This window comes from Vespula vulgaris, chromosome 1 (assembly GCF_905475345.1).
Source record: "Vespula vulgaris chromosome 1, iyVesVulg1.1, whole genome shotgun sequence".
In the NCBI taxonomy this organism is placed as follows: Eukaryota; Metazoa; Arthropoda; class Insecta; order Hymenoptera; family Vespidae; genus Vespula; species Vespula vulgaris.
In genome coordinates, this window is record NC_066586.1 from 17,877,870 (window position 1) to 17,891,466 (window position 13,597).

The following is a 13,597-nucleotide window of genomic DNA, read 5'->3' on the forward strand; positions in this document are numbered from 1 at the left end:
CCACTCTGTTATTTGAACTACAGACCTGATAAATGAAATTTGAAAGGCCATCGACATTTTGTACTTTCCAAACAACAATATATACATATATATATATATATATATATATATATATATATATATATATATATATATATATTTCAAGATATCAAACGATATCGATTCGTAATTGTAACGATAAACTTTAATGAATCTCAACCTGTAGGTACGGAAATACATTTACGTAAATGCATTGTCAATAATAACAATACACGTCGTTCGATTGAAATTTGGATAAACAACAACAACGAAGGGAGCCGATACAGATAGAGCACACTTTGAGAAGATAAATCATTCTCTATATATATATATATATATATAGATACATATATATACATATCACATATATATGTATATATACATATATATATCATATAATTATTATGTAGAATTATTATAATATGTTATTACAATAATTATTATACATTGTATTATTACTTATAATATATTATAATAGTATATATTATAATATATCATAATAATTGTATACAAATATATTATTAATAGTAATATATTATAGAATAATGATTATAATATAATATATATATATATATATATATATATATATATGAAATATTTATATGATATTATATATATAATACAATATATAAATTTTTATACTATATATATATATATGACAATTTTATATTGAGATATGTAGAATAATAAATAGAAAGACAAACGAGCTACACATTTTCAATAAACCCTTTGTATATATCAGAAAGGTATTCTATGTATCAATTATTTTACAAATTGCTTCTTTCTTTCATGTTTCACTTTATAATATATATATATATATATATATATATATATATATATATATATATATATATATATATATGTATATACACATACACATACACACACACACACAAATTCCTTCCTTTCTTAAGATTTATTAGATGAATTCGTTTTAACAACAACAACAACAGCAACCACCATGTATATCGAACATTTTCCTGTTTCATAGACAGGCATCCACTGGTTCTTAAAACTTGAAAAATCTGCTTTGCTAATTAAAAACTCAACGTTCTCTTCCTCCTTCCTTTTTTATCCAGACATGAGACACGCAACCCCCAAATGCACTAAAGATTCCTAACTCAACTTTCTAATCTATATGCTAAAGAAGATAGAAGCTGAGAAAGTTATTAAACATATGAAATGTCAATATTTACATTAGAAAATCATACATATAGATATACGAGGTAAATTTTGTTTTATACATTAAGACCCTTAAGTAGTCTCCAAGACAACGAATTTTTTTGAAAGTAAGTTTGAAATAAAATTTGTTTGGTTTTTTTTATGGGAGTGGGGAATAGGGAGAGGGACAAACATAACATTATTTTTTTCTGATTAAGTGGACATTCTCGAGTTTATTTCTAGATCAACTTTATTTTTTTTTTATTTTTTCAAATAAAAATCTATAATCTTTCTAAATAGCATCTTATCTTACACGAGAAAACGAACAACCTTCGTCCGAAGCATTTTTTATCCCAGTTTTTTATCACCACTCTCCTCCCCACTTCAGAATCTCCAAAACCAAACAACTTTTATTTTCATCTTCAAAAATTCTAAAATTCGTTGTTTTTGAGATAAATTTAAGTGTTTCAATTAAAAAACATCATCCAGTATATGTACTTATCTATATCTATATCGATATTAAATTTGGTCGATTTACCTCGATTTTATTTCAAAGAAATAATTTTCGATTCTCTATTATTTTTTTCATCATATCCTATTTTCTTTTTTCTATTTTTTATTTTTTTTTTATTTATTTATTTTTTTTTGTAATTTTGCATTCGAGGGTCGTTAAAATGTATAGATCATAGTAGTAGCACTCCACACTGTTTGAGAAATGTTTGCACGCAAAAAATCAATAAAACACTAAGAGTATTCTGTTATTATATTACACCGTCGAGTCGTGACAAAAAAACATAAGTATTGTACTATCTTCGTGTGTATGTGTGTGTGTGTGTGCGCGTATGTATTTGTGTTTGTACATCCAAGTAAATAGAGAAAAAAAACAAAATATATAAAATAAAAAAATAGGTTTTATCATTAGTCACGTTACGCGATATCCAGAAAAATGTTACGTGCATGTTTTCAAGAAACGGAGAATGTCCTACTTCCTAATGCAAATTCATTATATATTACATATTATATATATACATATATATATATATTCTTTTTGTTTTTTTCCTTTTTCTTTTTACTTTGTGCACAAATGATGTAATAATAAAAATGTTATTATATATACGTATATATATTATATATATATATATATATATATATATATATATATATACACACACATATATATATACATATTATTAAGTCATCGAACAAATAACTTGTACTATTGGAGAACGACGAAAAATGTCACGTATACGTAAATCACGATCGTAGTCGTAATTTTGTTAAAAAAAATGTCTAATACTCTACTACCTAAAATGATCACCCACATTAACGATGTACGTAGGAACTTTTGTTAATAACAAATTTGGTTAGCTGTGTATTTACGTGTATATGTGTATCCATCGTTTTCTCTTGACAGAAAGATAAATTTCAACAATTTATATATTATACATACAATGGCGAATTTAGTCTGCAAAAAATTTGAGACTAAAAAATTATTTAAAAAAAATTTTTTTTAGCGATAGGAAGACCTCCATTAAATAAATCAATTATTCACAATATATATTTCACCGTTTTAACTATTCGTGCAAATGATGATGAAATGAAAAACACACTGTCCTAATTCGTTTTTATAGTCGCATATATAGATACAAAAAGAAATTATATATCTGCTATTGGTAATATTTAATTATATATTTATTATATAATATAAATCTTTTTATATTATCACGTGAGGGCACCTGTCATTGGTAACATTTAATTATATATGTATTATATAATATAAATCTTTTTATATTGTCACGTGAGGGCACCTATCTTGCGAGACTCCATCGCCTATACCTAAATCCGCCATTATGTATATATCTATTGGGATTATGTATAGTTCTTGAACCATATTTCGAAATGAAAAACTACATACGTATGTCATCAAATATAAAAATGAAAAAATGAATAAAAATGAAAAAAAATGAAGAAATGTTCGCAGTAATTTAGAAAATACGTAAAATACATATACATACACACATATATACATACATCATACATACATACATACATGCATATATGTATATATATGTGTGTGTATACATACATATATATACATGTATGTATGTATGTATGTATATATACACCTACGATGTAATATAAATGTAGTGGTCGAAGTTCGAAATTTATTTAAAAAATGACTAGCTCCCTGTGTAACGAGGACGAGTTATTATTATTATTATTATTATTATTATTATTATTATTATTATTATTATTATTATTGTTGTTGTTATTATTATTGTTATTGTTATTATTATTATTATAATTATTATTATTATTATATTATCATTATCATTATTATTATTATTTATTAATATTTATTTATTCTTTTTTCTTTATTATTTTTATTAAACGTTACTTCCAATATAGAGCCGAAAGATAATTATTTCGTCGTAGAAAAAAGGGTTTCTCTCAATTGATGCAATTTTTTCTCAATTGATGACTTTTTCACATTCGACGCGATTATACATTTAAAGCGTGCGCTTACACACATACATACATACATATAATACACGTAGCAAATAAATCCGCCGAGTTTATCCTACGGGAATAAAATAAATTAAAGGAAAAAAAAAAAAAAGAAAAGAAAAAAGAAAAAAAGAACGGAAAAAAGAAAAGAAAAGAAAAAAATTAAAAAGAAAAAGGTATTATATTAAACCGAACTAGTTTTTGGTAAGGGTTTCAATTTCGATATCAATTCGCGACGTTGTTCGTGAAATTCTTGAAAACAGGGTACGATGCATAAATTGATTTGACATTCTGGACAATGGTACTTGGTTTTTCTTCTTAAAATTCTTCTATGAGCATCCATAGTGTTCCAGCAATGATTGCAACCTAAAGCTGGACCAGGACGTAATACTGGACAATGACCTAATCGTTGATCGCCCGTACCTTCTCTGGATTCTCTGCTCGTTGTCTGGAAAAAAATTATCAAAATCAATTATGTTGAACGATTATCAATGTACATATATATATATATATATATATATATATATATATATATATATAATGCATCATATATAAAATAATAATTAACATACCTGAGGCGAAGAGGAACTCCGCCTAAGTTCAGTTGTTTTGATCCTTAGTCCACCAGATTGAGTATTGTTGCCACTGATATTGCTACCGGCACTACTACTTCCAGCATTCGTCGTAGTCAATATAGGTTCCTCGCTAACGTTAATATCTTTGACATCCTCTTCCGTTTTAACAAGCGGTGCTGGTTCTACTACTATCGATGGACTCGTAGTCCTTCCGGGAAACTCAGGATTCGAATGTTGCCTTTGTATCAAGTAATTGCCACTGGTACTTGATTGTTGACTCGACAAAAGTGGATGCGAATGTTGTTTCGTCAAATAGGATGGTTGAGGAACGCTCAATAGATTTGTCGGTGTCGTCACTGTTAAAAGATTCGATTGTGTGACCAAGATAGAAGGTGGTGGTGAACTCCTTGATTCTTCCCAGGTACGTGACAACTGAGGAACGTTCAATGTTTGTGCTGTCAGATGAATTGACGAGGAAACGATGTGGGGTGAATTTGGATCGTTGTCCGGAGACAAATGAGATGGTTCCTTTTTCACTCTTGGTTGACGCATCAATAAACGACCTCTCTTTGATCCAGCCAATTTGTATTGAAGAGCTGAAATAAATATTCATTTTTAATCTTTAACGCGCGATAACATTTACGGGAGAAAAAAACAAGTTTTAATGGAAAGAAAATATATTCTTAAAATTCTCAAATTTTTTACGACTCTTGTAATAACGTCAGATCTTCCCTAAAAATTTCTTTCATTTGGGATATTGTCGTATTCATTGAGGAGTACATATTATATCATGCTTTTTAAATACGTGAACAGCAATATCTTTATGAAAAAAAAAAAAGGAATACGAAAGAAAACAAAATTATTATTATTATCGATATTTTCATCGAATATTTGAAATGTTTAACGAATCGTGCAATGATTTGACGATTTGATTGAATCAACACGAATATAAGCATTGTTTCGTGCAACAACGATATGACAAATAATGATAACATGAAAATTAATTCGATTGATCGTTTATAAGCTTACATTTATAAATCCCGTAATTATATATGTATAAGTGTGATATAAACATAAGCAAATAATTATACTTAAAATCCAAGATCAATGTATATCTCTTACTTATCGATGTGCAAAACTTGAGAATGTAAATATCGTGCCTTTTCTTACTTAATGTAGTTTATTAAATGTGTTATACATAACATTGACACATTAAACTCGATTTTGTCAATTTAAGCCTTATATGTTCATTCGAGAACTAGATTCTTTCTTAATTACGTCGAACGTTCGCCGCTACGTGAATGAGAAATACGCGCGATATATATAACAGATTCTTTTTTTTTTATTTTATTTTATTTTATTTTATTTTATTTTACTTTATCTTATTTTATTTTATTTTACTTTATTTTATTTCATACGTGTCTCGCTCTCGTTTTGGTATTTAAAATTAAACAGATTCAGAAAAAAAAAAGAAAAAAAAAGAAGCTTCAATTTTTTTCATCGTCATGAATAAAAAAGAAAGAAAGAATAATAACTATAATAGTAATAATAATAATAATAATGACATTAATAATAATAATAATAATAATAATAATAATATTAATAATAATAATAATAGTAATAATAATAATAGCAATCATAATAGCAATAATAGTAATAGCAATAATAATAGCAATAATAGTAATAGCAATAATAATAGTAGAATGATTATTTAAAAAAAAAAAAAAAAAGAAATCATAAGAAAAATCAGAAATTCAGTCCTATTTGCAAGATCTGCTGAGAATATACTCATTTTTATTCGTTCGTTATTGATTCTTATATGTCAGTGTGTATAATGCGTGTAAATGCTTATAATTAGTTATAATTAGCAACTAACATTTGTAATGATTAAGTTTTTTTTTGTTTTTTTTTTGTTTCTTTTTTGTTTTTTTTTTTTTTTATTACCCTAAACAATTCTCCGTTACATTCTTCCTTCGATAATTAATTAAAATTAATTAAAACGAAAATTATCGCTCACAAGATAACTTCCTCTCTACGATCCTTCTCCAATCCTTTAACCCTCCTTCCTCTTTGTTTTTTGTTTCTCCATTAAATTACAAAATAACTAATACTTACATCAGAAGAAATACTTATGTATATATATATTTATATATATATGTATAAGAAATATTAAAATCTCTCTTTTTTTGAATTGTTAAGCTATATTTGCACATTCAATACATGCATTAATCATCCGTCACTTTGGTAAATCAGCTGAAACCGAAGTGTGTATGTATGAAGTTAATTGTTAAGGAAAAAATAAAAAGAAAAAATAAAAAGAAAAGAAAAAAAAACAAGAACCCACGATTTAACAACAAAGTGAGCAAAGTTAATGCACTCGTGTGTAAATATATACGAATGTATATGTATGCATATAAAAAGAAGAAATAAAATGAAAATATAATTGCTAAGTATATCTGATATTTTACACAATTCATTTATATATCTACAAAATCGAATTTCTGATAATAATATATCATGATCACTTTTTCTTTGGGAAAAAAAAAAAAAAAAAAATCTTTTTTCCTTCCCCCCCTTTTTTCTTTTTTTTTCTTGCCACTGGCTTTGTCAACGATGCTTCAATAATATAACATCGAATTAAAATCAAATCATGATAACTAAACATTTAAAACTTTATAATCCTTTCGATTACACGAATCGATTTATATATTATATATATATATATTTTATTGTTGTATTTAATCTAATATTAAAGGACACACACACAGAAAACATATTATAGAGGAACAAATATTGTGATGTGTGATATTGACTGTTAACCATGAATGATAAATAAATGTAAATTATTTCAGACAATTTCAGCACAATCCATTTTCTTTCTTTTTTTTCTTTTTTTTTTTTAAATTATTATATTAAACATATATCGAGAATGTATGTAATAACGAATATATTATTATTAATTTTTATGTCATTTGTATATATTATAATGGAAAAGAGAAACCATGACGAGAACATATTTTTCTTTTAATTTGCCATAAGCAAATAGCGAAATGAAAATATATATGTATGTATGTATATATGTATGTATGTATGTATGTAAGTATGTATGTATGTATGTATGTATGATGTAGATCTTTTGTAAGTACTCGTGCATGTAATTTTCGTTAGATGTAATGAATTTGTGCAAATACAGACGCGATATATTTTTTCTTAACTGAATACTGCGTTTTTCTACATCACTTATTTCTTTTTTTTTTCTTTTTTCTTTTTTTTTTTATACATACAAAAGTTACTGAAGGTATTATCATACTCTAAAGGTGGTGTAACAGAATAGTTCAATTATCGATAATAGTGCTTTCGTACTTGTCTCTCTTTTTTTCTTTTTCTTTTTTTTTTCTTCTCCTTCATCATCTTCTTCTTCTTCTTCTTCTTCTTTTAGCTACATCAACACTGGTATTACACCAACTCTAGCTTACATTTCAGGACCTTTATAAAGACGTAATATATCTTTCCTAACATTAACGAAATTTTACAAAAAAAAAAAAAAAAAACACCAAAAAAAACAAGATCGTTACTCTCTGCTTTATATATATATATATATATATATATATATATATATATATATATATATATTTAAAAATTACGAATAATTTCATGAAGAATATTCATTCACAAGATTTTTCTCCTTTTCTTTTCTTTTTTTTTTTGTTCTTTTATATATATCACATTACTATCAAAACAACACTAATTTTATTGAATGAATTAAAAGTAATAAATTATTCAATTTACAAATTTTCCAATCTCTCGAGGGAGAAATGTAATCAGCCAATTAGTAAGATTTCATTAGAGGCCTCCCAATATAAAAATCTTTTGTGTATACAAAGTACTGGATTATTCCATCCATAGGCAAAAATCCAATTATTTCGAATATACGAATGAGTATACGAATGTGTGACGAACTGTTGCCTATAGATCTTCGTCTTATCCTTTTTCTTTTCTTTTCTTTTCTTTTTTTTTTTTTCTTTTTTCCTTTTCTTTTTCTTCCCTTCTTTTTCAATATAGCATTATGGAGCTCTTTATAAATAAATTCCGTTACTAAAAATCCAGCTTTACATCACGCGAATCTAATACTTCTCAGAAACTCCTCTATACATACAAATAATTTTCCGATCGTGATTCAGCTCACATGGTATTATAATTAACTCCGTGTAAATTAATTGGCATAGTAGTACTTGGAAGTGCATAGTCTGTATGCCTACTATCGATATAACCGCTTAACATGGTATGAGGACTATGAGTGGTTAACATAGTATGAGTGCTGTGGGTATTGTGTGTACTGTGTGGAGTCGAAGGTGGCCCCATGGGCGTTGGACTTTGCGAATTTACAGGTTGGGCCGATTGTGCCGCAGGCGGTGGTGAAGAATTAACTTCTTGTTTCACTCTTGACTTTAAGCTAGGTCGATTATTAGGATAACCACGTTTCTTGTACTCGAGCCAAAGCGTTCGATTATTTACACCGAACATTCTGGCAGCTTTACAAAAGCCTATACCACCGTATCGCACTGCATCGAGAGCTCTAATAAAGTTCTCATCAGCTTGTGGATTTGTTGATCTTTTCCTTTTAATCGCCGTCTGGGGACTGGCGCAGGGACTTTGGCAGTTACTCGGACACTGTGTTGAGGATGGCGGTGGAGCACTCGATGCTGATGTATGCTGTAACGATGATGTCCCCCCATGCGACGAGGAATTTGGATAACTCGTCAGGGCACAACTGGAACCAGTGGTGCTGGTACCAGAGTACTGATCGCTGATCGTCGAAGAAGTTGTTATTTCAGGCGTTGTAAACGCTGATGACGCTTGGATCGACAGATTCGTTTGACACGAGGACAGAGCGAAACGTGGATATGTGTGCTCCATAATAGTCCATTGTAATCCTGTAGAACAGACCGATGTATTTTTGGTCAGAGCACAGGAAAATATTATCCCGAGAGAAAATGTTTCGTTCGAAAATAATAATAAATTAAATATATGCATATAAAGTAAAAATTATATATATATATATAATGTATATATATAATTATATATATACATATATAATGTGTATATATATATAATGTATATGTATATATATGTATATACATATATATATATATATATATATATATATATATATATATATGTTCTAATATCTCTACGATATATAATTCAATCGAACTAATCTAAAGTTATTTCACTTAAATCTTTCTTTTGATATCTTATACGGCAATTCCTTTGACATATATTCTAATGTATTTTTTATAACATATGTGACGGCCATATATGTAAAATGCATTAAGTGAATGTTAGAGTTCTGTCAAGATAATAATAAAAATAGAGTTCAATTTAGAATAAAAAAAGAAATCTTGTATTTTATATAAATGTATAATAAAATCGGATTAATAATTTTGTCAAAGAAGATAAGTCATTTCCTCCCAATATAATTGAAAAAATGCTAAGCTGTAAGCAAGAGAAAGTATAACAAATATTTGATAAATGTACATAGAAAATAATATGTATGTGAAAATATTATAAATGATATTATGGCATGGCACAGATACATTTTTAAGCACATCGTCGTTTATTATCATATAAAAGTGTATGACTATTTATTATAGGACAGAACAAGGCACACATACACATTCAACAATGTCAAAGGCCCAATTTACTGTCCTTTCACGAAATATACATTGTGTGCTATGTATCTGTGTACCATGGTGAGAAGAGTATTTTAATGATAGTGAGGCAATTTAATTTATTATCATTTCTATATCTTTGTTCCTTTACTTTCGCTCTATTATCATGTCAAACGCCTGTTGATTTTCTTTGTGCAATACATTTAAACGCATCTGTGCCAGCATATAATGTGTATCAATAGTACTTATTAACACATGCAGTTTTTATAATACCCATCACAACCAATATGCATCGCTAGATTAAAAGTTATCAAATTATTTACTTAATTTACAAGCAACATGCAACCTTCAAGTTAACTTACTTATCGATTTATTACATATAATTATTGTAGTAAATTAATCATATAAAAAATTAACAATATATGTAATACATATACATATCTGCGTATATGTATATGACTCTATATATGTATAGATACGATCATATATTAAACTAAATCTGAAAATCTTACGTTTAATTACAGCTAACAAGATTTTACTATATTTGCCTATGGACTTGTTTGCATATAATAATAACAATAACAATAATGACAACAGTTATAATATGTATCAATAGTTTCATACGTTAACAAAATGTTTAATGTGCAAAAGTATTTTTACAAAATTCCGATTATCATTTTTCCCATGCGTTTTCCCTGATTTATTAGCATGCAAATATAGTTAGATTTAAAGAATTGTATAAAGAATAGTAGTCCCTACATACACTCAGCAGAAATTATTTGTTAGTACTGTGTTTCATGTTTTCTTGATAAGTAATTTTTCATGGCCTAATTACATATCTTTATACCTTCCTTCTGTTATTATTATATAAAAGAATCTCAATAACCATATTAACTCTTCTTTGCTATTCTCAGATAAAAAAACATACTAAATTTAAAATTCAATGAATAATTGGAAAGTGATCATTGATTATATTATAATACATGCATTATATATAAATGAATGAAGAAATAAAAAATGTTCTCAATAACTGAACTTTCCTTCTTGCACCTATCTCTATTCTATCTAAATAAAATCTACATCTATTGTTAATACTAACCTGAAATACTTAATATATTTAAGAAACATTAACTTTTAATATCAAGATAGCTTACCTTGATGTGCTGGTGGTTGAGAAGAAACAGAACTTTGTGCTACATTTCCACTCGATTGTTGATTCACATTTTGTATTGTGGTATCACTTTGTGCCGGCATTGTTGTAGAACTACTTTCCATGTTACTCATCTACAATAAAGATCTATTAGAATCATTCGCTCTATATACTTTTTAAAATGTTTCTTTTTTAATACAAAAACGCTTACTATTGATATTTGATCTTCGTCGATACTTCCTTGTGATTCTGTGCTTGTGTTCACCGGTCGCCTTACGTTTTCGCTGCTTTCTTGAGATACGATCAATGGTTCAGGTTTTACAATGTTAGTAGCAACCAATGTAATCTCGTTAATTTCTTCCGTTTTGTCTCCAGATCCAGATGTCGATCCTGTTGATGTTTTTCTCAATCTCTTTCGTCTGAAGGATGGAGAAAGAGGAGATGGACTAGGAGAACAGGATTCTCCACGATCGGCAGCTCCTTGTTCGCTACTACTACTTGGCCATTTAGTTAATGAAGCTGTATGCATTTCTGCAAGACCTTTTATCTTCAAACTTTCTGCTGTCTGTTAAGAAACAAGGAAATAATATCTCATTACATTAAGAAACATTACACATTTGACAAGTGTCGATACTTACTTTAATAATCGATGGCAATTGATCTTGAGAAATGTTAACTTCACCGTAATACATAAAATCTACCATAATTTTGAGATCAGAAAATTTAACATCTTTGAGTATAACGATCGGATGTTGGCATGGATTAACTGTGAATAACGATTGGAAGTACGAACTACATGCCGATAGTACGACTTTATGTGCTTGGAGATGTCTGCCTTCGGCAGCTAAAGTAACGTCCACTAATGTTTCATTATTTAATAAATTTGAGAACACAGAAATGAAGTTTGGTTGATGATTGTTCCATCGCAAACAAAATTGTTGCATGGACATCTTGATATAAACTTGTAGCACCTTTTTTTATATTTTACTGAAAGAAGAAAATAAAACTTATTAGCGCTTAAGTAATACACGGATGCATATGTCTGATATAAATTTCAATGAATAAAAATGTATAGAAAAAGGACAAGTATCACAGACAAATGAAAGATAATAAGAATATACTTGAATAATCCAAATTTCAATAATCCTGATGTGGCTTGGTATACACTATGATATATTACCAAAGAAAAAAAATATAGCAAATTCTATATGTCACTACTATTAATATGACGAAATAACATCGAGAAAAGCGAAAAAAAATGCTTCAAAAATTTAACAATGTGCTTACAGAAATATGTTACTGTCGCTCCATAATAAATACAGATTTGGTGCAATGATGTATGATGGGAGATAAATAACACTGTGTTACTTCGCTTAACTCCGAAAGTGACTTGGTCGCGAGTGAAAACACTGTCGCGTAACTTTCACAGGTAGGAGAAAAAATATGCGCACAGTACGAAATTACTTTTGCACCTGTGTTTAACCAAAAAAAAAAACACAACAAAAAAGATAATACAGACGACTCGGTTCTACTCCACACACCACGAATCCTATAAAAATTTTCCACAAAACAGACTAAGCGATGACGCTTGTGTAATGCACAAATGACGTCATAGGCGAACAATTACGACGCTGACCGAATGAAAGAACTTATTGCCAAAATCTGTCACAACAAATGTTATAATCGCAAAAAACTTTTCGCGGAACTAGCAAATACGAAAGATCTTATCAACGTGCGTCCTTATAAAATCTAACTTGATCAATATAGCGGTCAGATAAAAGCGACACCTGGTGAGGATCTGTCAAGTAAAAATGCGTACAATTTTTAAAATGATCTTTTACCTGTTACAACTCTTTGTTGCTATGCATAAAAAAATACATACGTATAGACATATGTATATATAAAAATTAAAAAGAACAATCTCTCCTTTTTTTCTTCGTCATATCATATGACCTTGAAATTCGTATTAATTTTTTATTAAAATCAGTTGACGGAAAGAGCTAATCCGTCTGCTTTATTATTTAAAGGAAATAAAATATTTTATTTATATTCTAATGTAAACGATTTGAAAATAATTTTTCGAATTAAATATACGCACACGCACGCACGTATACACATACGTATATACATGCAATATATAAATATGTAAAAGTAGCTTCATAGTGATACGACTTGTATTAAACGAGCTTCATTATTGATAAGAAAATATGATAAATTTTACATACGTAAGTGTAAAAAAAAGTATTACACAGCAATAAAATTAAACCATATCTCTATTTCATAGTAACAATCGTTTATGTGATTTTTATGGAAGATTCATGAAGCTGCAGCTAATTAATAAGAAATTAAACAAGATAAAAAAATTATGACACTCACCTCAGAACGATAGAACAATGGCTACCTTTATGGCGCGCAAATGAAGGGGTGAAGGGCGGGAAGATGTCAGGATGCTCGTAAATTGATTGGCTATTACGATTAACCGCGATATCGTATAATTGGAAACATTTTTGGAA

General features: G+C 28.1%; 1 protein-coding gene across 2 annotated transcripts; it reads right to left on the minus strand.

Moving 5' to 3' along the window:
- Positions 1 to 920: 920 nt before the first annotated feature.
- On the minus strand, positions 921 to 12,860 carry LOC127072087 (longitudinals lacking protein, isoforms H/M/V-like). 2 transcript variants are annotated; one of them, XM_051012195.1, is made up of 6 exons: positions 12,372 to 12,860; positions 11,723 to 12,071; positions 11,296 to 11,649; positions 11,089 to 11,218; positions 4,260 to 4,858; positions 921 to 4,135 (listed from the first exon to the last, which is right to left on the minus strand). In XM_051012195.1, the coding sequence occupies exons 2-6, from the start codon at positions 12,032 to 12,034 to the stop codon at positions 3,872 to 3,874; spliced, it is 1,659 nt and encodes a 552-aa protein (XP_050868152.1). In that variant the 5' UTR covers positions 12,035 to 12,071; positions 12,372 to 12,860; the 3' UTR covers positions 921 to 3,871. The 2 variants fall into 2 exon arrangements, with proteins under 2 accessions (XP_050868152.1, XP_050868162.1); XM_051012205.1 differs by lacking the exons at positions 921 to 4,135; positions 4,260 to 4,858 and adding an exon at positions 5,424 to 9,196 and having other exon boundaries at positions 12,372 to 12,852.
- Between the last annotated feature and the right edge of the window lie 737 nt (positions 12,861 to 13,597).

What these genes read in the sequence shown, in the direction of transcription:
- LOC127072087 (XM_051012195.1), bottom strand. Translation starts at nt 12,034, where the DNA reads ATGTCCATGCAACAATTTTGTTTGCGATGGAACAATCATCAACCAAAC. An exon ending in TCAACCACCAGCACATCAAG is followed by an intron (nt 4,859 to 11,088) that starts GTAAGCTATCTT and finishes TATTTATTTCAG; the next exon opens with CTCTTCAATACAAATTGGCT. An exon ending in GGAGTTCCTCTTCGCCTCAG is followed by an intron (nt 4,136 to 4,259) that starts GTATGTTAATTA and finishes ATTTTTTTCCAG; the next exon opens with ACAACGAGCAGAGAATCCAG.